This window comes from Alosa pseudoharengus, unplaced genomic scaffold, assembly GCF_046254945.1.
Source record: "Alosa pseudoharengus isolate Yale_2024_CS ecotype anadromous, Long Island Sound unplaced genomic scaffold, YU_APseudo_1.1 YU_APseudo_1.1_scf_14, whole genome shotgun sequence".
NCBI classification, from domain to species: Eukaryota; Metazoa; Chordata; class Actinopteri; order Clupeiformes; family Clupeidae; genus Alosa; species Alosa pseudoharengus.
In genome coordinates, this window is record NW_027468609.1 from 29685889 (window position 1) to 29712175 (window position 26287).

Genomic DNA, 26287 nt, shown 5'->3' on the forward strand with positions numbered 1-26287 from the left:
CAGACCATCATTAGGCTTGTACTGAATGAGAGCTGGATTTTCATTAAATATAAAAGAGTCCCCAAGACTCATCATTATTTTGCATGAGCAAATACGTACAAAATGCAGAACTTTTTGTCAACAAAATCTTCATATTAACAATTGTACAGGATAAACCAACATGACTTTGTGACTCAGAGAAATTTAGTCCATCATCCATTGTGTCATCCAAGTTACATGCCTTTTTAGCAACAGTCAGTGAAGATGAGCCAACCTGGAAGTTGAACTGTTGGGGGAAATTAAGGTTACCAAGACATAACTATGAGCCCCATCACTACCAGCAGCCCTGAGCCACAGCTAGGAGACACCGAGGGCCTCGGGGGAAGGTCCACCACTCCTCCCATCTCACCTTATAGGGCTCCCCGAAGAGGGGTGCGTTCTCTTGGTACTGCTCCTGCTGCTGCTGGGCCTCCTGGTTCCTGCGCTCCCACTCGCGCTGCCGCAGCAGGTTCCTCTCCTCCATGTGCAAACTGTGGCCAAGAGAAAGCATTAAAGGTTGTATCAGCGATTTCAGGGCCAAAAAAGGCCCAAACATAAATGATCACATTCATCTAATCTTTCCTAACGATCCGCTAGCTGCCTGCCCCATAAGCAGGCCGTCAAAAAAACGCATCTCTGTAGGCAGCCTAGGCTCCAAGATCTGTACACAAAAACAATTGCTACCAACAAGGGTTGGCAACCCCTCAAAAGCAAAATAAAGTGTTTCAACCAATAACCGACGAGATGCGCGTTTAGGAGAGTTTTAATTGCACGGGAGGGAGAGGGAGTGAGTAGCGTGCTAGCTCTCTGTTTTGTTTGAACATCAACAGAAGTGAGTGACGTATCCCCGCTATCGCTGATACAACCTTTAATATTAAGACATGTATCCATATAGCCATGGCTTTCACATAACAAATATGGTACATCTTCAACAGATTCCAAATGTTTCACCTATGCACTACCGTAATTTCCCAACTATTAGCCGAGGTTTATACATTGATTTTGCAAAATTTTGTCAGCTATGAGGTTAATACACGGGGGTAGTTAATATGGTATTGATTTGGCTTTGTTTTTTTAACTTGCATAAAACACTGTCCTGCGGTTTATACACAACGTGGCTAATAAACAGGAAATTACTGTACAAGAGCATTTCCCCTTGGTGAGTACATTTGCATTTTGGGTCACATTAACCTACATCACATATAACCTACTGTTACAATGCTTCCCACACCTAAAGGTTAGATATTATGTTCTGCCATGTTAAGTCAACTTGGTCCTTGTACCGTTTACAATCGACTTCCTTGAGATCATAAACTGTTCATCTCCAAGCACACAAGGTCCTTGAGTGAAAAGCTCTAGACAGACAATACAGTAAGGCAACAAGCCATCAGCGAATGACAATATGTCAGGAGACAGCCCATAAGCAGGCAAAATTAAAATGCAAAAATAGATAGGTGAAGACAGGGCCAATTATCAGATCAGCCAAAACTGCACTGATGCAATTAGCTTCAAGTCTAATGAATCCTGGGGTTGGTGATTTAATCCCCAGCATGTTATGAACTTCAGGATTGCCGCAGCTAGCGAACAGTCCCCATCAGCGAGCAACTGGCTGACAGAGCCCAGATTCCTGTGGGGATGGCTCAGGCAGGCACATCTAATTAAGACCCATGTTAGGCTGGGGATCCAACCACTGCCTGGTTACTGGAGAAAAGACACAGCTTTAACGCTGGCTCAGTAAAGACTCATCAGTTTCTGAATCCACACTGACCTATGCTTCAAGAGACGCCCGGAGGCATTAGAGATGTGTGTGTGTAAGTGTGTGTTAGAGAGGTGGTGGTGGTGGTGGTGGTGGTGGTGGTGGTGGTGTGTGTGTGTGTGTGTCAGACGGCTCCTGTTATCTTGGGGGAATGAGTGCCAATCATCACCTCAGACAGAAGTAATTACTGACAGTGCCCTGAGGGGCTTCTGCTGCACTCGCAACATCTGCCCCAACCACCCCCACACTCCCCATCCACCCCTACTGAAACCCCAAACATCTCCCCCAAATCCTCCCGACATCACCTGAGGAAGACAAAAGGACTGAAAAAAAGACTTGTTTACAAAGGGGCTGCACCACACACCCTTTTACAATTGACACAATCAAAAAGGGGGAAAAAAAACAATCATGTGCACCTCCTGACAGAAAGGGGCACCGGCATTATTCTGCAAGTGTAGCTATCTGCAGTTCACCACACTGTTGAAGCCAGCAAAAGCGGTGTATGGTGACAATTTTTATTTGACTATTTGAAGGCACCGCATTTGCGCTGTCTGACATGTTAGCTGGTAGACAAACCACTTTCAAGCCTCAGTCACGTGTACAAACCACAGCCAAGCCACACAAACCCAACACTCCTGTTGGGAGGCAAACCATTACAGAAATCTCCGAAAACAAAGCCCTCACAGGGATGCAGCTGGGATGGCCACTCAGGCACTCTGAAGTAAGGGAAAGTGATACCTGCCCATTTCCCACCTCATGCTATAGACAGGCAGGAAGTCTCAGTTTCTCGGGAGATGACAGAAACTGAGAAACAGAGAATTGATGTAAGTAGGAACCATCCTCGTAGGATTAGAAGGAGCTGGAAATTGTAGAGGTGGTGAAGCAAGAGCCTGTGTATGCGGTACGGGACAGAGGAGGACAGCAGAGTTGTCCAAGGTATTACACAGGGTACCAGGATGCCACTACATGAGCTTTGCACACAATGGATGTCTCCATCTCATGCAGAAATACAAAAAAAAAATTATGAGAGCTCAGTAATGTCAATGAGCATGTGGGCTACAAGTTAAGTTCTCTTTCATGAGAGCTTGTTTTTCCTGATAACTGTGTACTGGCACAGTTACCAGCGGCGGTGAAAATGAAAAACATTGTTTTGAACATTTCAAAAGTGTAGCAAAAACATGTTGTCAACATCCTCGACATCCAAGCCACTAAAATGTTATGAGGTGGGGGGAAAGGGAGAGAGAAAACACTCAGTCGCCACCCCCTCCCCAAACCTCTACAACCCTGCCTGGCCCTGATGCTTCCATAGCAACAAGTGAGGTGGCCTAGATAACAGACAATGTGCAGCCATTACTCACACATGTAGAGAGAGACTGCCGGCCCCTGACAGAGCGGGAACTTTCTCAACAGTACTGGCTTCCCCTTTCCCACTGAAAGTGTGCCTGGAGAATAGAATGCGTGGTTTACAACTGAATGAGCTTGGTTGTTGATATCACATGTGGCCAATTCAAATGTTTTCATTTATGTTGGTTGTTGTTTTCGGGCTGTCATTTTTCCTGTTTCACAACATTCCCAAACAGTGCCCTTATACACTATTCTCAAAAGTCAGGGATATTAGGCTTTCGGGTGAACATTCAGGATGAACCTAAAATCCACTATAAACTTTACAGGTGAACTTAATGTGACCTTATCTAAACTTTTAAATGGGCATTTCCAACAGTTCAATGTTTCAGTATTTTCTGTACTGAAACATTACATTTCACCCAAAACCCAGATATCCCTAACTTTTTGTGAGTAGTGTAAACAATGTCAGCCATTTAATTTGTCACTGGAGAAAGCACTTCCTACACCACATTCAGAGGGACAATGCATCGTATGCTTCTATAAAAAGGCTGGTGGCTTGTGTGTTTACATGCCCATGGAGGATGGGAAAGGACATATATTTAAGTAACACCCTAAGCAAGCAAATAGTAATAGTAAAAGTTAGCTCGAATAGTAAGTTTCACATAGTCCCAAAGTCTCCAAAAAAAAGTGTTCCTAGTTGGACTGTAAAATGCTCAGGACTGACTGCAGTTAAGCCAAATGCAAGTCTCTCCAGTTGCACAAGTGCCTGCAGCAGACTTTTTTTTGTGAAGAGGCAGTAGCAGCAGCAGCAGCAGCAGGAGTGATGTTTGGGTCTGGCTCAACCCAGTCCACAATATGCAGAATGTGCTGACAAACTGCGTTGTCCCAGACTGTCATTAGTCACTGCCAGAGAATAAGCAGCGAGGGTCAATCTGCTCGGCAGGCAGGCAGGCAGGCAGGCAGGCACTCACCACCCCCCCCCCCCCCCCGGCTCCTAGTCCACAAAGCAGCTCCGCTCACCCGCTGGAGCAGCCCTCTGCAGAGATCCACACCTCATTCTGCTCAACTCCACCACAACAAACATCCTTCCCTCGGTATGGATTGCAAAGAAAATGCACACATTTGCACCAGACAGGCCAGACATTTTTTTTTAAAGTTTTGTGTCTGGTTGATAATTGACACGAGGTTGGGAAAAAGGGTCACCTCCATTTTGGTCAGTCTTACATAACACACAAAGGGCATATAAAAACATCTGCCAAGAAAGGCCAGGTATGGCACAAAGGCTACTGCACACAGAATCACTGCACACAGTCCAACCAACATTCATTTTACAAAATGTCTCCAATGTGTGGGTGAGTTTAAGGACACATAAAACACAGAAACAAACTCATCCTTTCCTACAGCAGAAGTGTGTCAGGAGCCCCCAATAGTGCTGGAGATGGAGAGTTTAGATGCCCCACACTCCTCCCCACCCCTCCCCCCTGATTTGTGTTCAGAGGGAGCTGACGTAGCAGTCCAGCCCCCTCCACCACTCTGTGCCCCTTTTGCAATGAGGTCAAAGGGCAGCTTGTCAGTCACACACCACCACACATCACTCAGGAGAATCCACTTACAGACAGAAGCCAACACACCCACACAGAAGCCAACACACCCACACCTACAAACATTTAGGTTATGAAACACAGGAGTTTTTTTTCCCCTTCAGCTTTTATCGGGTTGTTGGTTTCCAGTTTGAAATTGTCAGTGTATTTATGAATGTAGTAACTTGGGCGACAGAGAAACACATAAAAGTTATGGATCTGTCATCCATAAGAAAATTAGCTTGGGGCAACTGTGCAAATTATGCACGTTTTTGGGACAAACAACAGAACATGAGGGTGCAGGGAGTTGGCCTTGGTGGCATACAGGAGAAACTCAGGAGAAAATTGGGAGTGTTGGCAGGTGTGTTTTTCACATTCACGTGCATATCCACACAGGCAGCAGGGTTTCCCACAGAACTGAATTCCATTTGTGGTGGTTGGTTTGCAGAATTAACTTGAATACAACAGTTTTTAACAAATTAGCACAGCGTGGTTATGATGCTAACCAGATTTAAGCACAATTTAGTACACCCTGGAAAATCATTGTGTGGTGGTCAATGTTGATATTGTGGTGGGCCGCGACAAATAAGTCAATGTATGGGAAACACTGAGCAGGTTTTTTAAAGGGGTGTGCGTGTCCAAAAGCCAAAATGGTGGCTTTAAAATAACAATCTAACGGAGTATAAAGTAACATTTCTTTACCCATGTTTTCTAAAATGGTGACAAATAAATTACACAGCTTTGGTCTGGAGCAACTTAAAGATTATTCCTCCTTAAACTTAAATATTTCCTGTTTTATTTACTCCTTAATGACAGTAAACTAAATATATTTGATGTGTGGCCAAAACAAGGCATTTGAGGACATAGGCCTATTCTTAAACTTTGGGGAACGTTTTTTATATTTAAAAAAATCATTAGTTGCAGCCCTTATTGACTGAGGGCTGTGCAATCTGCCAGCAAGGGTGAAAGCTGCAGCAGGTGTTGGTAAGGAGGTGTGCCGGCACAACATCGCAAAACACAGACATGGCACTTTCACAGGTTTACCTGTGTCTAGTCAGAAAATATAGGATTTTATGTGACAATAGGATTAACCAAGAACCTGACAACCCATTCCACCAGTGAAAAACAAACATCAACTAAAGGTATTGATTGTACCTTGCTGAGAATACATTCATAGTAAGGGTGTGTTGAAACATTCTCAATTCAACTGAAAGCAGAGAACACCTAATGCACACCAGTGCCCTTGGCTATGCTCGTTTCCATTGAAATGTTTCAGTTATTGACACATTTCGCTGAAAGATGGTGAAATACACAGCAAAAGCTAGAAATGTCCCAGGTGTCAAGGCTCCCATTGACAGACAAAAGTACATTTCAATAAACCTCAGGCTTTCACAGGTCGAGAGAAGGCGAAATCAATCTGTTATGTGGTAGTGGCAGAACTATCGTCATGAGTATTCTTTCTGACTGAGCAAACATACTACTAGAGTGAGTGAAGCCATACACAAAAACAGTGTGTGTGTGTGTGTGTGTGTGTGTGTGTGTCTGTGTGTCCACACAGCTTGGGGGCATTTCATAAAGAGAGGGGGGGAGACCATTTTAGAGAGTTGATTGTGTATGAATCCTGTGTGAGTAAATGAATCTTTCTGTGTGTGCGCCAGAGAGAATAAGGGAAGGAAATGTGAATGCAATATCATATACTGAAAGAACAGGTCACCTTAGAGCTGAAAAGTGGCCTAGATAAAGCAGGCAGCTCATTCTCTTAGCTAAGTGCCCTGTGGAGCACCCTCACCTGCTGACCTCAATCGTTCTCTCTCGTTTAAGCTCACGGTAAAGACCAAACTCATGGGGATACTTTATATTTCTACACTCTGAGCGTCAGATGACAAGGAAGCATGGAAGCACTGCTACGTGAAAGTACCACCTTATCAATCCTCTTTGTTGCTGTGGCCATTTAAACCGAGACAGGACTATTCATCTCAAAAAGCATGTCGTAATTATCAGCCAGGGAAATTTCTGAATTTCACTCTTTTACCTGTCTTGAAAAATAATTAGGCATGTAACAGGAACTGCAGGCGGAAAAGTAGAATTAAATGCTACTAAATACTATTGAGCGCTGCTCAAAACTGTCATATAAAATGACACTTCTGGGAAACAAATTCTCTCCAAGCACACTTTTACTTAAATGTGCTCAAACTCCTACCGAACAGAGAAAAAAAGACTTAAATAGAGCCAATTTGAGCAAAGGCATGACCATAAACACCAAACATCTTACTCAAAATAGGCAGTGAAATGGCTCCCCATATAGTTTCAAACAAGCTATGTTTATATTTGTAATGAAATGTAAAGGAGCCAAATTCACCTTTTAGGCCTAGTTGTTTCACTTCCATGTCTACTGTAAAAAGCAAATATGACATTGGCTATCTACAAGCAGGCCTGAACACAGTTGATAGAGTAACTAAAGCCACATAATGTAGTTTAAGTTCTTTATGAAATTGCATGTTGCAAGCCCTGATCATTAAACTATGCTGCATAGGCTATGCACCAATCACAATTTTAAAAAATGAAACCCATTATTAGGCTATTAAAAGCTAAAGCCTTTATGACAGATCATATCTGTAATGCGTTGATCGCAAGCATTGTTTGAAAAATCACAAAATCTTAATCACATTATACTGTAGGTTACTTCACTACTAAGAATCCCATTTGACGTTATAGTGTCATACAGCTTGAGCTGCTTAGGCCATTTCCAGCACCCAAGTGTCCCTCAGTCAAGGCCCACTGTTCGTTCAATACAGACCTCGATATATTTTGAAATAGTTGTGTTTAGTTGTTTACCAGTTGGATACCTGGTCATGACACACTGGCTGCTATTAATGCCATAAGGTCAACCCATGAAAGACAACGCCATGTGAAGCACCTATGCACTGGCAATTGACTTATCTTACATTATAACGTGACTGTTGTAGGGCCTTCCAAGGTGGTCCACACATTGTTGGCTTGTTTCCAAATGCAAAATGGTTCCAAATTTCAGGTAAGTTAATCGAACGAATACTACAATTAGGCCTAACATAGAAGACACATAATGAAAGTAGGCCTACATTTGAATATCTGATACCGTAATACTGGCAAGCTGTAGAACATTAGCTGTTGACACTAGAAATGGATGTGTGTGGGGTTTTTTTTTTAGCTAGCAACCAACTGAATAGCTAACTATTGTATCCCATAATTTCCATTTAAGGTGATAAAAAAATCAGCATCAATAGATTATGGCGCGTGCACACATATGTTTGAATAACTAAGTTTTTGAACACATTTAAATTACATAAAAATTGAAAAAAGGCAAACTATATCCTGTCAGTCTTCTGTTTTTTCTTAAACTATGTCAATTAAAAGGATAAGTCCAAGTATGTCAGCTCTCCAGGCATGTAAAGCAAGCTTCACATGATAGGAGAAAAACTTATTTTAACTACAGTAGCCTACTCCATGCACGAAAAATATGTTCCTCTTGCTAGTCTGAAAAATGAACTTAACTGGACAAGTTTCAACTGGCCTGGAATAAAATTATGTTGGCCAACACTATAATGTCCGTAATGTTAACCTAGCTATTGCTCGTTAGACAACGAACAAACACAGCCTTCTGACTTGCCAACGTTTGGTGGTTTACGATAGCTGGGATAGGTTAGTGCAAAACAGCTGGGAGTAAAACAAGAGACCTTGTTCCAGGTGATTCCATCTCTAGATTTCACGAAAGAAGTCGTTTTCATCATTGTTTCAGATAAAAAGGATATCAGATCGTTTTGAACACGGATATACATTAATCGACGTCATGCTTATCAAACAAGCTAGAAGACACAATCAAAACTTCATAGCTACAAATGTCAATAAGCTAGCCTGTTGGCAGGGTAAATGAATTTAACTGCAGCTAGCTACTTACCTTGGCCAAGCAGCCATAGTGCGCTTTACGAGCCAAATTTCAAGTTGCTTGCCATGGGTTTTCGCTGGTCCGTAGCTGATCGAATGCCCTATCTTACATGGTTAAGCTGTTGAAAAACATCGAACATATAATACAAAATGTTTTTCTACGACTGTTCTTTCATAGTTCTCAACTTATTGTAGCAGGATGGCTAGGCTCTTGATCCCTGAACACCGTGGGTTGTTCTATTCCACCAGTCATCCGGGGATCTAGTGGATTCTAGTGCGCTGATTACACTTCTCAAAGACCGGACTCGTAACAAACGCAAAAATGAAACACACGCCAGGACAACAGTTTCAACACCTGCATAGTTGATCTCCTAATTAACCACGATGAAACGTAGTCACCATGAATGTCAATTCGGTAACTCTGACAAATAAGTTTTTACATCAGCACCCCTGTCCAGAGGAATGGTACGGCCATATCGTTCCTATTATGGACATGTTATTCTGACCAAGCTTGGCAAACTCTTCATGAGTCAGTAGAGTCAGAAGAGACATCTTTTTGTTAAGGAATATAGGCAATCTACAGTAAAAATATATAGAGGTCATGTATTCTTGTAAATCGCGTGTGTAGCCTAACAGAATGAAGAAAGTTCTTAGAGGAAAGCCATGATGTGATATTTAAAGGGCCAAAAGCTCACATGCTGTCTTGAGCGCTTTGGATTGCACTATGTGCATGTTAAATGCGCTTTATAAATAAATCTGACTTGACTTGACTTGACTTGTTTTCTTCTACCATTGAATTTCAAAGGTGTTTTATAGGCTGATCTGTAGGCCAACATTAATATTTGTAATTTTAGTCTAATTCTGTCCTCAAAACAAAACCATGGAAAGAGAGTCTTTAAAATGCAGCTTGTGTGTAAAATTGTGCTCTCTGATTAGAAGGTTTTGGTCTAGTCTCCAGTGTATTACTGTTTGATGTTAAAGTGCTTAGTGTTAGATCAGATGGAAAACACATTTGTATAACAAAGCAGTTGCAAAACAAACTCAGCAAGTCAGGGCTGATACCTCTGTCCTGCACCAGGAGTACAGTTGTGATTTAGTAACCAGCACTCTGCAATCTTGATATTCAGATTTCTTGAGTGAAACTGTGCATTCTGTCCTATCCATGCATTGCGGTATCATAGGCACGTTTTCAGTTTTGGTGCAGTAAATTCATGCACTGTGATGTTGCAGTAGTATGTCCTATTGTCCACACACACATCCAAAAGGCTTATCGCGGAGTAATGCTATAAGATAAAGATAAGGTAGCCACTCCTCACAAGTTAAAGTCCACTGATAAATGATGGCATGCAGACATGTCCATGCACACAGTGTCACTGTGTGCAACAGAAAACATAATAACTACATCAACATGGCATAGTTGGTAAAATACTCCATTAACACAAACACTGTCACCACTGACATATTTGGACAACTGCATTTTGTTTTACTTTGCTGTCATATGTGATTTTTCTCTTGTTAAGGTAAAGTGTCTATAGCCTGACTATAGACCGACTTCAGTGCTGCAGTTAAAGTCAAATCAAGCTTATAAATCAAGGTACATGTGTTGGAAAGTTTCATAATGCATTTTGGAGAATACGCTTTTATAAACTCAATATGTTCATCCATGAGCAGAATCTCAATTTGAGTTCATATCTTACTGTACAGTGGAAATATCACTTCTTCATCCACAGGCCTGTTTTGGGGATGTGTGAATACAACTCCGATGAGTAGGCAGCCCTTTAAGCCCCATCTCTCCTCACCTCCTACCACAGAGCTGCAAATCCCAGAATCTTGGAAAGGCAGGCGTCCATTCTGTCTGTCTCTCCCTTTCTCTCTCTCTCCCTTTCTCTCTCTCTCTCTCCCTTTCTCTCTCTCTCTCAGACACACATACACTATCTCTTACTCACTAATACACCCTGGCACACATTAAACCATGCCAACCAGAGGCAGGACCAGTCACCCAGGGGCTATGATAGGGGGTATTGAGTATCAGGTATTTTTGAAGTCAGAGTAAGTTCACAAGAATAGCCCAGTGAACCCCCATCTGTACAAAGTGAATGGACATTTTGTATGCACAGTGAAGATGTAACTTTCAAAGTCTTATGGCCACTTGGACGGCCAAAAAGAGGTATACCTAGAAATGTAGACCTATAAGTGGTCTGTTGTTAATGATTTTGACCAAAAATAAATGTGTATTTTGGCCTCAGTGTTTCACACATAGGTTTCATTTCCTAGGCTGTCCTCCCATTGACTACCCTGTCAACTGAAAGGCAGGGAGTCCATTAGCTGAAATGCTCACATACATTTCTTAAAAATCCAAAATATTATATTGCCAGTGTAGAGCATGACAGGAAATTCAACAAATTTCAAATCAAGTATCAAAGGCACTCTTCTGTAATGGAACTACTGTAAGACACCAACATTCATAACTAAGTATAGCTGTTAGCTTGCTCCAAGTTGTGTGCTTTGTTTAAATCACATATAGTCTGTGGTTGGCTCTTTCATATTAATGCACTTATCATAATTATTCATCGACCTTACCTCTTGGGAGAGATATCACCAAGAAGCCATGAGCCAGATCTGTTGACTTTTCTTATTAGATAATTTTTGGTTATGCCTGCTGCCTGCTCAACCCATAAAAAAGGTAGAAACAACAACCCTGGAAAATGGTATGTGATAAACTAAAATAAACGTTTCTGCTTCTCTGTGTATATATTTGAGGGAGAGAGAGAGACTACAGAGTGCAATATCTTAGTTCAAGTGTAAGGACCAATCCTTATGTACAATGACTTCCCACAAGATTCCCTCGACTTAGATTCAGTCATGCTCCCGTCTGCATCTGGTTAGCGCTTCGGACTTGTAACCGGAGGGTTGCCAGATCGAACCCCGACCAGTAGGCACGGCTGAAGTGCCCTTGAGCAAGGCACCTAACCCCTCACTGCTCCCCGAGCGCCGCTGTTGTTGTAGGCAGCTCACTGCGCCGGGATTAGTGTGTGCTTCACCTCACTGTGTGTTCACTGTGTGCTGAGTGTGTTTCACTTATTCACGGATTGGGATAAATGCAAATTTCCCTCACGGGATCAAAAGAGTATATATACTTATACTTACTTACTTATATGTATCCCACTGATGGGTTAAATAGCAACGTCAGGGTAGGAGGGCTTCATGCAGGACCATTTCACTGCGAGATGAAACTAGAGGCTGGTGGAGGACATGGAACTGAATTTAGTTCTGGAGAGAGGAGCAACATATGGAGGCATGTGGTAATTAACAACACAGGCTTTGGAACTGTATAGGGAGTGCATATAAGATTGTAGAAAAATGACACTGTATGTCTTAGAGTGATGAAGATAGATTATAATAAGTGTAAGTCAGTAAAGTTAAAGCTCAAAATTAAGCATATCTGTGCCTCAGTTAGATGAATTAGGAAATAGATTTGGGATTAGAATTCCTAATAAAAATAAATAAATGTATGTGACCTCAGACATCTCCAGCATTTGTATTGTGCTGTTTTTTTTATTTATAAAGCCTGAAGCAGAAGCCCACAAACTAAAAAAAGTGAGTGTTGAATTTAACATGCTGTGCACTGTGTGCCTTAAGTATTCTCTTGTAGGATGATGTGTGTGTGTGTGTGTGTGTGAGAGAGTAGTGGTATGGGGTATGGTGGGGTGTGTGAGTAGAGAAAAGGCTTTCCTGTTCCCACCGTCTGCTCTAGACACAGCCTGTGCTTGTACTAGTCCTTTTCCGCTTTTCAGATTTGAACCCTTTTTTTCTTTTCCAAAAAACTTCCAGGAACTTCCTGGGGTCAAGGCAGGTTCCCAACTGAACAGCCTTGGCAAAATGTTTGTTTATACTCTATCAATAATAGTGTGGTAAATTAGTTTCTTGGTTTTAGTGCAGCTTACTTGCCATTGCATAAGGAGTAAAGAGTTTGTGTAGTAACTACAGTAATCACCACAAGCATGTGAGCAGCACACTACATCCGGATGTGTGTGTGTGTGTGTGTGTGTGTGTGTGTGTGTGTGTGTGTGTGTGTGTGTTTACTCAAGTGTGTGCATGTGTTTGGGAATTTGTGCCTGTGTGGTTGTTTGGGAGCATGTCATGATAATATTTCCTGTCAGCAACAGAATCAAAGCAGGTGGTTGAGAGGACCAATCAGCATCATGCTTTCCTCTACATGTCAGTGGGCCGTGTCTCAGATTGGTGGATGGCTGTGAGCCTGTGTTTGGCTGAGAGGGGGACAGCTCAGTCGGAGCAAGCATGGGCACAGACACGTGCAGCCATTAATACGCCCAGTGACTCAGTCAAGGAGAAAGGTCAGACACTGGACACTCTCCGCAGATCGGCTGGCAGGCTACCAAACACTAGAGAAGGGGGGGGGGGGGGGGTTGGGAGGGGTGGTGGTTCCAATGTGATGGCCATTATATGAAAGACAGCCAGTTAGTCAGTATAGTGCCATTTGCTATGTGTGGCAGTAGAAAACAATTATAAAGAATGTGTGCAAGTAGAATGGAAAGGCAAAAAAAGAAATTGAATCCCATAGTCCAATCCCACATCTTCTTTCAGCCCGCTTCCCAAGTCCCTTGTGGTTTATCAGAGGGTGCCAGAAACTATTTCACTTCACCACTGGCAAAGCTCAGGCTGTAACTCAAACCTTGTAAAGTAGGGGAGCCTGCACACTCTGCATTGCCAGGTTTCCCCTCTCTTCCCCACCATATGACAGATAGAGGGAATTCGGGTGGTGTGGGGGTAAGGGATTGTGGGGCACTGTTTACACAGGCACACATCTGGGAAATGCACTGAGGACACACTGTCAGATGTTTGACTCCCTAACCCACATGAGTCACACACACTCAAAGATGTTTTATGTACGTATATCTTTGCTCTCTGTTTCTCATTCACTCTGTGCTAGCGTTAGGCTAGTGAGTGTGTCTGTCATCTTCCGTGTTCTCACGTTTCCATGCCTTCTCTTCATCCAAATCCCCCATCAGAATGTCCACTCATAATGAGCCTTGGGTCCCATTTTTGAGGAGACAGAGGAGGCTGAGCTAAAATAGTGTGGATTTGGTTAAATATATTCTCTACGCTCAGCAGGACTTGTGTTGTTCTATATAGAAGGGCTCCATCCTGTGGAAAAACTAGATATAGTCATTTAAGATTATGTGCTCTACATGGACAGTAGAGGGCAGCACAGTCAAAGGAAAGTTAGGTAGTCCTGGCTTGAACTGAAAATCCCAAATGAGTACAAAATGATATGGTTTTATTTATGTTTGCTTGTTAGTACCTCAATAGGTTATACTTTTTAGTGTTATTCAGAGACATTCAGTCACTACTTTTTCACAAGAAGTAGTCTTTTTCACAAGATTCCTTGCTTGGATCAAACATGAACACAGAATTATTTATCAGTAACACAAATTCTCAGCAGCTTCATTTACAGTTTTTCCAATTCCAATTTTCCTAGGTATCAAAGAAGTTCCTAAGTCTGACTCCATGGTCTGTCCAAGACTCTTGTCCAAACCCTTTTTTTACATTTAAGATTTTTCTATTAGAAGTTAGAGTTAACATTCCTTGTATAAATGGTGTTTAATCAGACTATACATAGGCCTAGCATTCTGTAACCATGCAATACGACTAGCCATTGAACTTCAAATTCTCTGTTAAGTAAAATATTACAACAGGTCACTTTGACATGAACAGGAAAATGTCCTACTAGGTATTACGTAACACAAAGACCATGCAGATTCCAAACTCTCAGTCACCCTTCACCATGGTTGACTGGGGAATGGTTTTGCTTTTGCCAAACTGTCACAAGGAAAGGTGGACATCGCATGCTCTCCCCCAGGATGTGGTGGTGTGGCACCACCTTAACACAGAAATTTGGCTCCCGCTTTGTCCCCCCGAAGTAGTCCATGACATTATAGAACAGGCCACATTCATCAGAAAGAGGTACTTGTCCTCGGTAAGGTCTCAGCAGATTCTTGTGTGTGACCGAGGTGGTTTGAAGTCCTGGTGATTCACCACTGATAGTTGACTTGTGTACGGGCAAGATGACATAAGCCTGCAGCAAGCTCTCTCCTGCACTGCAGCTGATGCGCGTGGGCCAGCAGTACTCTCCTTTATCCCCTGTGGGGAAAATACTTTGCTTTGTGACCACAAGCAGTTTCTCTTTATAAACATGGAGTCATACATTGTTTTGACCTATTGCATTTAATAATGTGAAAAATATATAACCTAGCAAGCATAGCCTTAGCAAGTTCCTCACAATCTAATAAGTCTCTGATAGATAGATAGATTCAAGGAAATTCAAGAACCATGATTTCATCTTTGGTTAAATGTTTTGCAAAATGATATGCAATAAAACTATTTAACTTCATATTATACGTTTAACTTTATGCAGGTTTTAAAATCTCACCTGTGTAAGAGCATTTGAAACGGACAGTCTGTATGTCCTGCCTCAATAGCATTCTGCCATACGTCTGTGCGGTGCAGCTCAGCACACACTCCGATGGTATTTCCACATCTCTGGACATCTCCACCAGGAGACTGTCCTCCTCACACAGCATGGCCCTGTCCACAGCCAGTGTAACCATGAATAATGTTGACAAGATGCCAGTGTGAATCAAGAAAGAATATAAATCCGCCATTCTGCCCCAGTTTCCCATCGAGAGTGATTTAGAGACGAGCTAAGCGAGGGCAGGGCAGGAGCCCTTAGCTATTTACTTTTTTTCTTCACTCTTTCTCCCAGAGTAATGTCACATGATAAAAAGAGGTTAATTTAACTGTCTTTCCATATTTATTTAGACTTAAAGAGACAAGTAACGGAAAATAAAACTTTAGAGAGACTAGAAGCTGCAGAGTGCTGGTGCCCTGTTCCACAAGTGCGCAACAAGCCATGACAAATGCCGTGGAACGATGCCAGAGATAACTCCAGCAGTTCAAACTAAAAGCCATACAAGCAGGATTGTAAATGTTCAGCTGAGTAAAGAGAGTATACCCGATCTCTTACAATAACTGCTTTTTCAAACAAATGTTGTTTTCTAAGCAAAATCCTAATAAAATGAAATGATGACAAACATATGATTTTTTATGCAGCCTTTATTCATGAAAAGTTATGTAATACAAAGTTAACATAATGTGGTGTATTTAAACACAGTAGCTATTACCTAATAAGAAATTGTTAGTGTTTGTGATTAATCATTTCTCATCTACAAGAGCTAAATACACAATTGAAAGTCAAAAATAAAGAGATGAATGAATTCACCATAAATACACATAAGAGGAAAAGAACAAGTACAGAGCAGAAGACCATGTTCCCCAAAAGTAAACAAGATTTATTTTTTTTATACCCAGGGGTGCATATACTAGCGACGTGATCTGGGATATTCGAGAACTTACAAAGACATAATATAACCAGTGTAGGCATACTGAGGTCATGGGAACTGCTTCAACCCTTCAGAACTTCTCAGTTCACCTCTTTAGAACTCACAAGCAGTCATGAGTAAATTACAAAGTAGCCAGTATGTTAAAAAAAATATGTTTTTGACTGTGTGCTCTCTAATGTAGTAGAACAAAATGCCCCTTAGTTAAGCTATGTTGAAAAATATTTGTGACAACATGGTTTACAAACTGTCTTACAGCTAAAATGTGATGTAGGCCAACTTCACGTTTGTGGATATTCTTGAAATGTTAAAATCTTATGTAGTAACAGATGTTTTTATTTATTTTTCCCCAATAGGTTGCTGCAGTTTCAAATATGGGTTTCTATTTAAGTCAACACTGTTTAGCAATACTGGCACTTCCCAAAAATAGAGCATTTAGTGAAAAGTTCACTGTTTCACAGTCACTAATTAAAATCAGCTTTCCCTTTAATAGACCTCACTGCTGTTGCTAGAGGGTTAACAAAACACAGAAAATGTTTGGCTTGCATGGTTACAGAGTGCTCACATTTTTTCAAGGAACACAAAGTAACTGTATCTTCTCCCTCCTTGGCAGACTCATGGTACGAGTGAATGAAATATGGCCAAAAAATAGCAGCAAGCACATGTGGAGATTTAATCTAGTCTCCACACTGATTTTAAAATACAAGTGCTCCATGGTGTACTATTTCATATTTCATGTTCCAAAAAACAGAGAAACCTAGGACTTGATGATTACCAAAAAAAACAGATTATGTGCTTCCTGAAACAGCAGACAGGCGCAGTAAAAATATCCTCTGTAGCCTACAGAGATAGATGATCATAATGACCTCAAAATACATGTAACTTGGATCTAATATAAGAGTCTCAGTCCACATATCTAAACCAGACAGAAAGTTACAGCCTGTCTATTTGTTATTAATGCAGTACCTTTCTCATTGATGATGCAGAGATCACATTGATCTAATGACCTAAAAACATTGACCTAATGAGGATCAGATCCTTGCCCACAGCCACACTGGCGGGTCATAGGCACAGAGGAAATGACCAGCGTGCTGCTCTTATCCAGGTAGAAGAAGGGCACCAGGTCATGGGCGACTGGTTGGCAGCAGGGCACCTGTGTGAGGAATAAGGTTACATTAGATTGACAGATGAAAAGGCCAAAAATCATGCACTTGAACTTTTAATTAAAAGTATAATTGGAGACCCTGGAAAACACAGCCAGAAAAGATTGATTTTGAAAGTGTACTGAAGAGACTGTGATACCCTTTCCAGAAGGCTGAAACATACTGTGGCTAGGGTGAGTGGTGTCTTTAACTGAGGGTTATTGTAATTAATTATATTGAATTATTTTGAAGACTTGACTTTACTGACGCATCGTGTGCTGTACAGGTCCTGTATAGTGGGAGCTCACATCCACTGATGCTCTAGGTTGTTTACACAACTGACCTGGGGCGCGTTTCCCAAAACCATAGTTGATAAAAGTTAGCAACTTTGTTAGTTGCAATGCAATTTCCCATTGCCAACCAACTAAGTTGCTAACAGCTTGCCGGATAGACAGAATGGAGTACCTTATTTGTCGCGGCCCACACATAATGATTGGATTGGCTTTAGATGACAGCCTTGTGGCTTCCAGAAGTGAGGTGACTGATATTTTTTGTTGTGATGTCAGAGTATCTCATAATACTTCTCATAATCTCATAATAGATCTTCTGTAAAACTATCAGGTTGTACAGAAGAACTCCAGTAATTAAAAAAAAAATGCTTCAGAAATTATCTCCTACCCTATCTTTAAGTAAGTACTAAGTAGGAGGGGTGCAAAACAAAGACAAGTCATTTCAATCTTAGTTACAGTGTACAATGCTTACTTTCTTTTATGTAATTTTATTGTAGTTGTGCATGTGCAATGAACCAAAGCACACACTGACCTGACCCAATAGTCAAGCCAGTTTCTCTGCTCTATGAATTGATTGAGCAACCTGGTTTTAAAGTTCATGTTGAGTTTGCTTATATCTGACAGTGTCAAAGAGGTTTTTTGCCAGCATTCCACTGTTCAAAGTCTTCTCATCTGACATTTAGGAAGACAGTCCTGTCAGTAAGACATTTAGTATTTCTGGACCAAACCCAAATGCTTCTGTCTATAAAGAAATGTCCTCTCGGTGCTGTTGGTGGTAGTACATGTTTTAGAATGTATCTAGTTCATTAGGTCACTCTGCAGCACGTGGATGTAGAGTTTTGCCTGTAGAGAGGCAGAGGCGCATGTGTGAAGTACAGTACCTGTGAAGGGGCGCCAGCGGTGGGTGCACTTGGGCAGAGGGGCTCACTGGGCTTTGACCGTGGGCTGCAAACACTGCACTGGCTGAAGGTGAAGCTCTCTGGGTAGATGACCCACTTCTCCCAGCCCAAATCTGAAGAACAGGTTGGAAAATTGTGGAAGAAAAATGCAACAACCAAAGTTAAAAATGAAATAGGATAGCTTATTCATCGAGTTGCTATTCAGACCAACAAACAAGCTGACAATTACAAAGTGGGAGTGGCTGCGGTTTCTCACCTTTGATGAAGACCTGTGAGGAGAGCATGCAACACTGCAGTTCTGTGGCAGGAGCATCAGGGTATTCTTCATTCCCTGTAATGCCAACATTTAACAATGTTTTTCAAGAAATCTTTTAAAATTATATTAAAAAATCGATCCCTATGGTTACAATACTTTCTAATCATAGCAAACTAAATGAGCTGTCTCTGCTGATGTACCTGTCATTGGTAGAGGAGACTGAATGGGGAGGCCTGAGTGGCCACTGACTTTCAAGGCAGCCTTCCACTGCTCCCTCAGCTCTGCCATCCCGGTGTTCTGGTGTTGGGGCTCCTGCTTGAGATTCAGTCCCTGCAAGATGCTCTCGCGGATGGTCTGCAGTGGTTCCCTCTGGCACCTACACAGCATACACACAAAACATCACATCACAGAAGTTAGACTAACACCACCTTATGCAGAGTTAGGTATACAGCAGCATATGCACATCAGGAAAAAGTGAAGACTTGGTGGAGCAGCATTAATGTCACCTGACAATTGGGCATGTATTAGGTCTTTATTGAACAATATATTATTCTAAATCAATAGGTAATTTATTCTTGGTAAATCCCTATATCAATAGCCTTAGATCAAGACCAAAAACATTCAAACATTCAAAAAATGTCAACAATATCTGAAAACAGTGACATTCAATAATCAGAAGGTGCAAGGATTTTTGTCAAATAGAATCGAGAATGACAAATGAAGGCAAGACACTACAGGTGAATAGGGTAACATTTTTAACAACCAGATATCACTATGAAACTTCCCCAGTTGATTACATACATTAATATGAGAAAAAAATGTATTACGAGTTTTCTGTAATTTAATGTTTACATATGCAAATTATGCATTATTTCATTAAATATGCGTGAATTTGCATACATTTTAAGGCACAAAACCTGAGCATTGGATTCAGCCAGGTTCAACATTATGTTTTCATTATGTTCAGATATTAAATGTGAAAAAAATTTACAGAGAGATTTATGAATATCTACTTTTGGTATCCTGTAAATCAGAATATGCTGTCAATAGCCCTTAAAAATCGATTTTTGCCATGTTTTTAGGCATAAAATGTCATGTAAGTCAAGCTAGGAATAATATATCAACAAACCCCTCTCTAAAAATCTTCTACATATAGTTAGGCAAACGTCTAGAAAGTTTGGTGTATGTAGGCCTAAGTGCTTCTGAAGTGGAGTTTTCGTGCTCAGAGTGGGAGAGGAAACTCATTTTGAGAAAACAGCCTTGAAAGACAGCCAATGAGATTCCGTTCTCAGCCTAGACTCACATTTGAACTTTCGCGATTGGTTGCTGATACAAAGGAAGTGTCCATATATGGATCACATAGCGTGATACAGGAAAAACAGAGCTTTCCAACGGTACTACACGTGATATGTTTTGTATGACGGTCGCGGGAGTGCATGCAAGGTTGGAATGCTAACTTTTGCTGAATTTAGGAGAAATATACAGGCGCGAGTAGACACAATATAATGAAATAAACACCTAAATGTGTAAATCGGACTTTTTTGTTGTAGTAGTGTGATAGAATACATGCTAAGGTAACATACTAGCTCAAAATCTCGAAATTGACCAGTGCATGAAAAAACGATGTTTTCACCTGCCGTGTCTCGCCGCAGCACTAAAAATATCAAACATAAAACAGACCTTAATCTTAAAATATAAATCTTAACATTGCAAAACATATCTTAACAATCACAACTGTCTACAGAGCTGACACTTTAAATGGTGTGAAATGTTAACTCAAAATGTTTTGATGGAAAATAGGCAAATACTCTTTGCATGCAGCAATAACCAGGTGTGATTGCGCAACAACATGCTGACCCAAAAAGGAAGTAGTTTCCCGCCCTGACTGAATCTTTGGCAGTAGGCAGAAGGTCTGCAGTTACATAGTAACATAATAACAAGTGTTATTAAGGCTAAGCAAATGTGAAAGTACATACCAAAGGAAATCTAACATAATTTAATGATATAACTCAAAATGAAGGTGTGTTATCTGTCTAATGCAGTAGTTAAACTTGAAAAAAAACAAAAACATGTATTTTTCAGTTGGTTGACTGTGATACATGAAACAATTTGTTTTAACTGGAAAATATATTTTCAGGTCAGAGAATCCACTGCATCTGAGCAAAAATTCTTTGAGTCCTTCAAAGAAGCTCCAATTAAAGCACTTATACTCACTGCTAGGAATGGACCTTTGAACATTTTTCATCATTTGACATTAGTGACTGCAACTCACCTGCTGCTCCTTTGGGCAGATGATGCAGATACGGCAGAATCAGCAGCTTCCTTCTCCGTCAGTTGGAGGACAAATGTCCTTCCCAATGGACTGGCCAAGAGCAGAATCAGTATAATCATCACCACGGACATGACTGAATTATGTGTTTTTTCCCAGTTTTATCGTCCGGTTACAATGTTGTTGTATCAGTCCGTCGTAGATATGCAACAGGTGCCTTGTGGCTGGTGAGGATCACCGGCTTTGATAGATGTTCATCAGTTTACAGCAGTGGCAGTGTGATTGCCCAGGGATGCTCAGGCAGAAGCTGCTAAATCCAACGGAAGCTAAGTAAGAATGTCTGTTGTTGGTAAAGGCCTGGGAATCGTTTTATCTGAACATTCACCAGGTTGTCCTTGAAATACTCTACATTGTTTTCATGTCTCACAACTCTGAGATGGAACAAGGGAGGGTGGCGGTAGACAAAGAAGAGAAAGACAGGCAGGGAGAACGAGGGGAAGTTAGCAACATATCATACATGGTTGTAGCCTCCCCAGATGATAAGCTACTCTGCCCAGCCAGGTGTTTCACTGGATACTCTTTAACGGGACAAAAGAGTTTTTCTTAATAATGAAATGAAACATTTGGGCTGTTTTGACGGATTTTCATCCAGCTTCTAAACTGGACAAGGTTAGACACTCTGAATAATGGACCAAATGACCAATGGACCCCCTTAACCCTTGACATTATGGTGATTTTTGAGGACAGATCTCAGGTTAAAAATAAAACATCCAATCTAAATCCATGTGTAAAATCATTCAGCCCCTATTCAATATTGTTCTTATCACTTAATATCAGATTATGCTATTTTGAGGACTATCCTAAAGCTCCATGAATCTCAATATGAATCTCAATCTCATCTTACCTGTTTGCCCTAGCAATGTTATGAGAACCATATTGATTTTCCACTCTCTTTATTAGAATTCAACCAGAAAACAGGAAATATGTGGACATTAGGAGTTTTTGTTCTAGTTCCAGTCCAGTCAATTATACAGTCTCGAGCCACCACTAGATTTGGATGGCCGTTAGAATGGACCAATTGTGAAGTTATAATAACCGACCTTGCAAGGTTGCAAGGGGGAAGATGTTGATGGAGTCGTCATTCCCCTGCAGGCCACTGATAGACATGCCTTCCCTGCAGGTCACCTGAAGTTGCTGGCAGATACACCAATGTGTCAGAACCAGAAACAGACAGTTCTGAGCCCCCAACAAGACTGGTCATTAACACTGCTAAAACAACAATGGGGCTTTTAAGCACACCTATATAGGCACTGGTTGTGTCTCAAACCGCCTACTTGCAAATACTTAGTTTAAGTATATTTTGCAGATAACACAAAAACTGTGCACTGAAAGTACCTTGATGACACCCTAATAACAGTCAAAAAGTTTAGTGTGGAACAATGAACACTACTCGCGCCAAAGAGCATCACTTCCGGTAAGTGTTTTCCTTTTGGGACAATACTAACAATCGAAAAGTGAGCACTACGGAAGTAGGTGCTCAGTGCACATTAACAGTGTACTGACGGAAGTATGCTGTTTGAGACACACCCACTGACATAAGTGCACCGACACTTTCTGTCCCTTCAGCGCCAACATTTTCAACTGACAAGCATTCGATAAACAATTGAGTGGCGACGTCAAAAATAGACCTGAATCATAATCTACATGGCAGCAAAAGGGTCTGGTGGTGGTGTGCAGGGTTGTATTGAAAATAATGGAATGTAAGTAGTCGAACGTTGAAAGTGCCACACTCATTTTGGCGCCTATGTGCAGGAGGCCTTAAGGGGGGACAAGTGACAGAAAGTGTCTGCACACTCATTTCGGTGGGCTATGTGCACTGGAGTTTAGACTGAAACCAGAGGTACAGTGTATTAGTACTGTGCACATATTGTATTACCTGTATGTCCTGGTTGTATTCTAATAAAGAGAATGGTTAAATATATGTAGTTGTCATAACATTGCCAAACCAACCCATACCATATTCAGGTCCATGTGCCAACCAGGACCTGGGTTTGAGTCCAGCCCGGCTCATTTCCTGATCCCACCCCATGTCTCTCTCCCACTCGCTTATTGTTACTCTCTCCACTATCCTGTCAAATTAAAGGCAAAAAAGCTACAAAAAATATATATACTATATACACCAGGCCTCCACTTATGGCACCGGGTCTGTCCTGTCCTGCCATGATAACTACAGTCTAGATCATGGGACTGGTGTCATGGATTCCTATACCATTCCAGCGCATACTGAATATATTGAAACTTGTGATCAATGTTTAAAGCAGTACACAGCAGTGTAGGATGAAGCCAGTGGCACAAACCTGACCTGACAATCACACAGACTATAGTTTTTTACAACGGCATACAGCTGTATAAAGATTATCTTTTTCGAGGCCCAAGCATGATGCTGTTCAGTTTCACCCAGCCTCCCTTAGACCAGGGCAAATGACAGGGCTCTTGGCCCCCGAATGAAGCAGCCTTTGTATGGATAGTTGGGGAGGACCCATGAGTCCTGGGAGAGACAGAAACGCTAGACGGGGGATTGGCCGAGTACTTCCATTAACTCCCTGCAGCTCTGGCCCTACATGAAAGCCTCAAATCTCACACTGATAGGATGGAAAATAATATTTGTGCTTTGCACCTGCCCCTCAAGGACAAAGATTCCAGAAAAGCAGCAAAACCCAACACAAGAATGGAATGATGCTTTTAAAAATCTAATCAATGCTGATGTGGGGTTCAAGTGTAAATCAAGATCACTATCAGTATCATTTTTGCTCAGTTACAGTATCCTCAGATGAACTGCTCAGTTACAGTATCCTCAGATGAACTGCTCAGTTACAGTATCCTCAGATGAACTGCCCCCCCCCCCTCCCGTGCTACACCAGGTCCGCAACTGAAGCGCTTCGTTTTAGAAGACTGGTCTATTTTTTTAAAAACAAAATAGGCCCACATTATGAGATGAGGGAGCATACAGCCATAAACTATCAATGTGGTTGCCTGGAGACCTCATACAATTCTAAGAATTACTCATGAATGTCATCCAGAACTACCAACCACTGAATGTGAAGCATTTTATTTACACAATCAGATTAAGCAATGTTGGCAGGAAATCCGCCGCAATGTCAAAATCCATCTTTAAAATGTTTTTTGTATTTTGAAGGCCTGGATATCGATATTAATCCCGGAAATCTGACCGCTAATAGCCTGGGATATTTATTGTATTTGAGAATGCCGGTGATGGATAGGGCAAAGTGGGGAGTGTGAGAGTAAGCCGGAGCATAGGGATGTGCTTTCAAATATCTTGGCTAGCATGAGCACTATTAAAAAGTCTTGTAAATATTAGTTGGTGGAGTCTGATATGATGACCATTTAAGAGAATTCATCTTTTTGGGTTCACTGATCCCTGTTGATAACATCTTAGATGTTGGTGTTAATGTCACATTGAGGGTGAGTCTTTTAACCCATTTAAGGCCAAATTTTTCCCAGACATGCAAATATGCAAATCATGTGTTATTAGCAACCCTTTGAAGTAATCAATATATATATATTTTTTTTTTTAAATGTAAAAAAGTAGATGAAAAAGTGAGTTTTATTACCGGTCACAAGGTGGGATAATATGCGTATACTCAATTAAAGGTTGCTCAAATTGCTTTTTTGTTAAAATAAAGGTATTCTGACAGGACTTTTCAAACTGATATGAACACTGAGACCAATGGCAATAATAAATATAAAAAATATGTAAACATTGTTTATTTACCAGGAGCTTTGGCTCGTTAAAATAGAACCTTGAATGTGTAGTCTGTGCGTGCGTGTGTGTCTGCATGTAGTTGTGAGAGTTAGTGTATATGGTCTGTGTGTGTGTATCTGCATGGGGTGTGAGAGTTAGTGTGCATATTGTGTGTGTGTGTGCGTATATATATATATATTGTGTGTGTGAGTGTGTATGTCTGAGTGTGTACTGTATATCTGTGTATGTGAGTGTATATCTGTGTGTGTGTGTATGTGTGTATTTGTGTGTGTATGTGTGAGTATGTATGTCTGTGTGTATGTGTGTGTGTGTATCTGTGTGTGAGTGTGTATATTTGTGTGTGTGTGAGTGTGTTTGTGAAAGTGTGTGTATGTGTGTGTGTGTGTGTGCATGTGTGTGTGTGTGTGTGAGAATATATGTGTGTGTGTGTGTATGTCTGTGAGTGTGTGTGTCTGTGTGTGTGAATATGTGTATGTCTGTGTGTGTGTGTATGTCTGTGTGTGTGTGTGTGTGTGTGTGTGTGTGAGTGTGTATATCTGTGTGTATGTGTGTGTGAGTATGTATGTGTGTGTGTATCTGTGTGTGTATGTCTCTGTATGTGTGTATGTATGAGTATGTATATGTGTGTGTGTTTGTAGGTGTAGAAGTATGTGTGCATCTAGATACAACATTCTATCCCACCGGTCACTATTGTGACCGTTAACATGTTTACTCATTCTGCAAACACACCAACGACATTTGAATAATTATAAATGTATATATCATAACTAGACACATTAAAGACCATGTGTACAAAAAATATTTGTCTTATGTTAATTTTAACATACTTTAAAAACCTTTTATTTGGGAGCTGTGAGGCCGTCATCCTCTTCTCAAGGTGCAACCAGGAAGTAAACAGCTCTGGTCATGTGACAATTTACTCAAAACATTTGACACTGCACACATTTCATTGAAACACTCTATTGTTTCAATATTTACTGAAAGAGTATTGGGATATTCCCCAGTTACAGTTTTAGAGGCTTATAAGTACTTTTTTTTTCCGGTCACAATTGTGACCGATGGGGTGAATAGATGAACTTTTGAACACCATGACTGTATGCAAAATTGGCCTTGAGAGCAATCTGCCACTTGTTAGAGAGGAGGTTTCAAACACCTGCCCCATCAAACATTCTCATAAGGAGGGTGTTGATCACTTCAAACCATATTTTTTATTAACAGTCAACAGTGGATGTAATTGTCTGTGGTGCAGGTGTTAAACCCACATAAGCTGGACGCAGAAAGGGAGACCTATAAATATGATGTCAACAACACACACTGTTTTGAGAGGATGTAGATTAGATTAGATTAGATTAGATTAGATCCTTTATTAATCCTTTAACAGTAATTAAAGTGTCACAGCAGCTCCAAGACAGACATAACACCACACGTTGACTCAAATATATCCAGACCTAATAAGTTAAAATATATAAAAACACTATACATAAAGAAAAGAAAAATTATTTTTATGCATTATAGTCTTATAGCAGCTGGTATAAAGGATATACCGCTCAGATTTGCACACTGGTGCAATCAGTCTTTGACTGAAGGTGCTGCTGTTTATCACCTTCAGG

General features: G+C 41.0%; 2 protein-coding genes and 1 long non-coding RNA gene across 3 annotated transcripts in view; all 3 read right to left on the reverse strand.

The window, feature by feature from the left end:
- Positions 1-8932, reverse strand: part of aff1 (AF4/FMR2 family, member 1) — a 39569-nt gene extending 30637 nt beyond the window's left edge. The window contains exons 1-2 of the mRNA XM_076284598.1: positions 8633-8932; positions 389-509 (exon numbers count right to left, since the gene is read on the reverse strand). Coding sequence (XP_076140713.1) covers positions 389-509; positions 8633-8649 — 138 coding nt within the window. The 5' untranslated portion in view covers positions 8650-8932. The remainder of the gene's footprint in view (positions 1-388; positions 510-8632) is intronic.
- A 4969-nt stretch (positions 8933-13901) lies between these two features.
- Positions 13902-15536, reverse strand: LOC143122526 (uncharacterized). The gene is made up of 2 exons (XR_012986711.1): positions 15071-15536; positions 13902-14781 (listed from the first exon to the last, which is right to left on the reverse strand). It is a non-coding gene; the product is annotated as an uncharacterized LOC143122526 (long non-coding RNA).
- A 1522-nt stretch (positions 15537-17058) lies between these two features.
- Positions 17059-21140, reverse strand: gsdf (gonadal somatic cell derived factor). Its single transcript, XM_076283430.1, has 5 exons — positions 20897-21140; positions 18825-19000; positions 18625-18699; positions 18351-18481; positions 17059-17190 (listed from the first exon to the last, which is right to left on the reverse strand). The coding sequence occupies exons 1-5, from the start codon at positions 21025-21027 to the stop codon at positions 17059-17061; spliced, it is 645 nt and encodes a 214-aa protein (XP_076139545.1). The 5' UTR covers positions 21028-21140.
- Positions 21141-26287: the final 5147 nt, after the last annotated feature.

Excerpts from the sequence above, each read along its gene's own strand:
- gsdf (XM_076283430.1), bottom strand. The coding sequence starts at position 21,027 with ATGTCCGTGGTGATGATTATACTGATTCTGCTCTTGGCCAGTCCATTG. Across the intron at positions 19,001-20,896 it reads TCTGCCCAAAGGAGCAGCAG|GTGCCAGAGGGAACCACTGC; the intron begins GTGAGTTGCAGT and ends TATGCTGTGTAG. Across the intron at positions 17,191-18,350 it reads CCGCTGGCGCCCCTTCACAG|GTGCCCTGCTGCCAACCAGT; the intron begins GTACTGTACTTC and ends TTCCTCACACAG.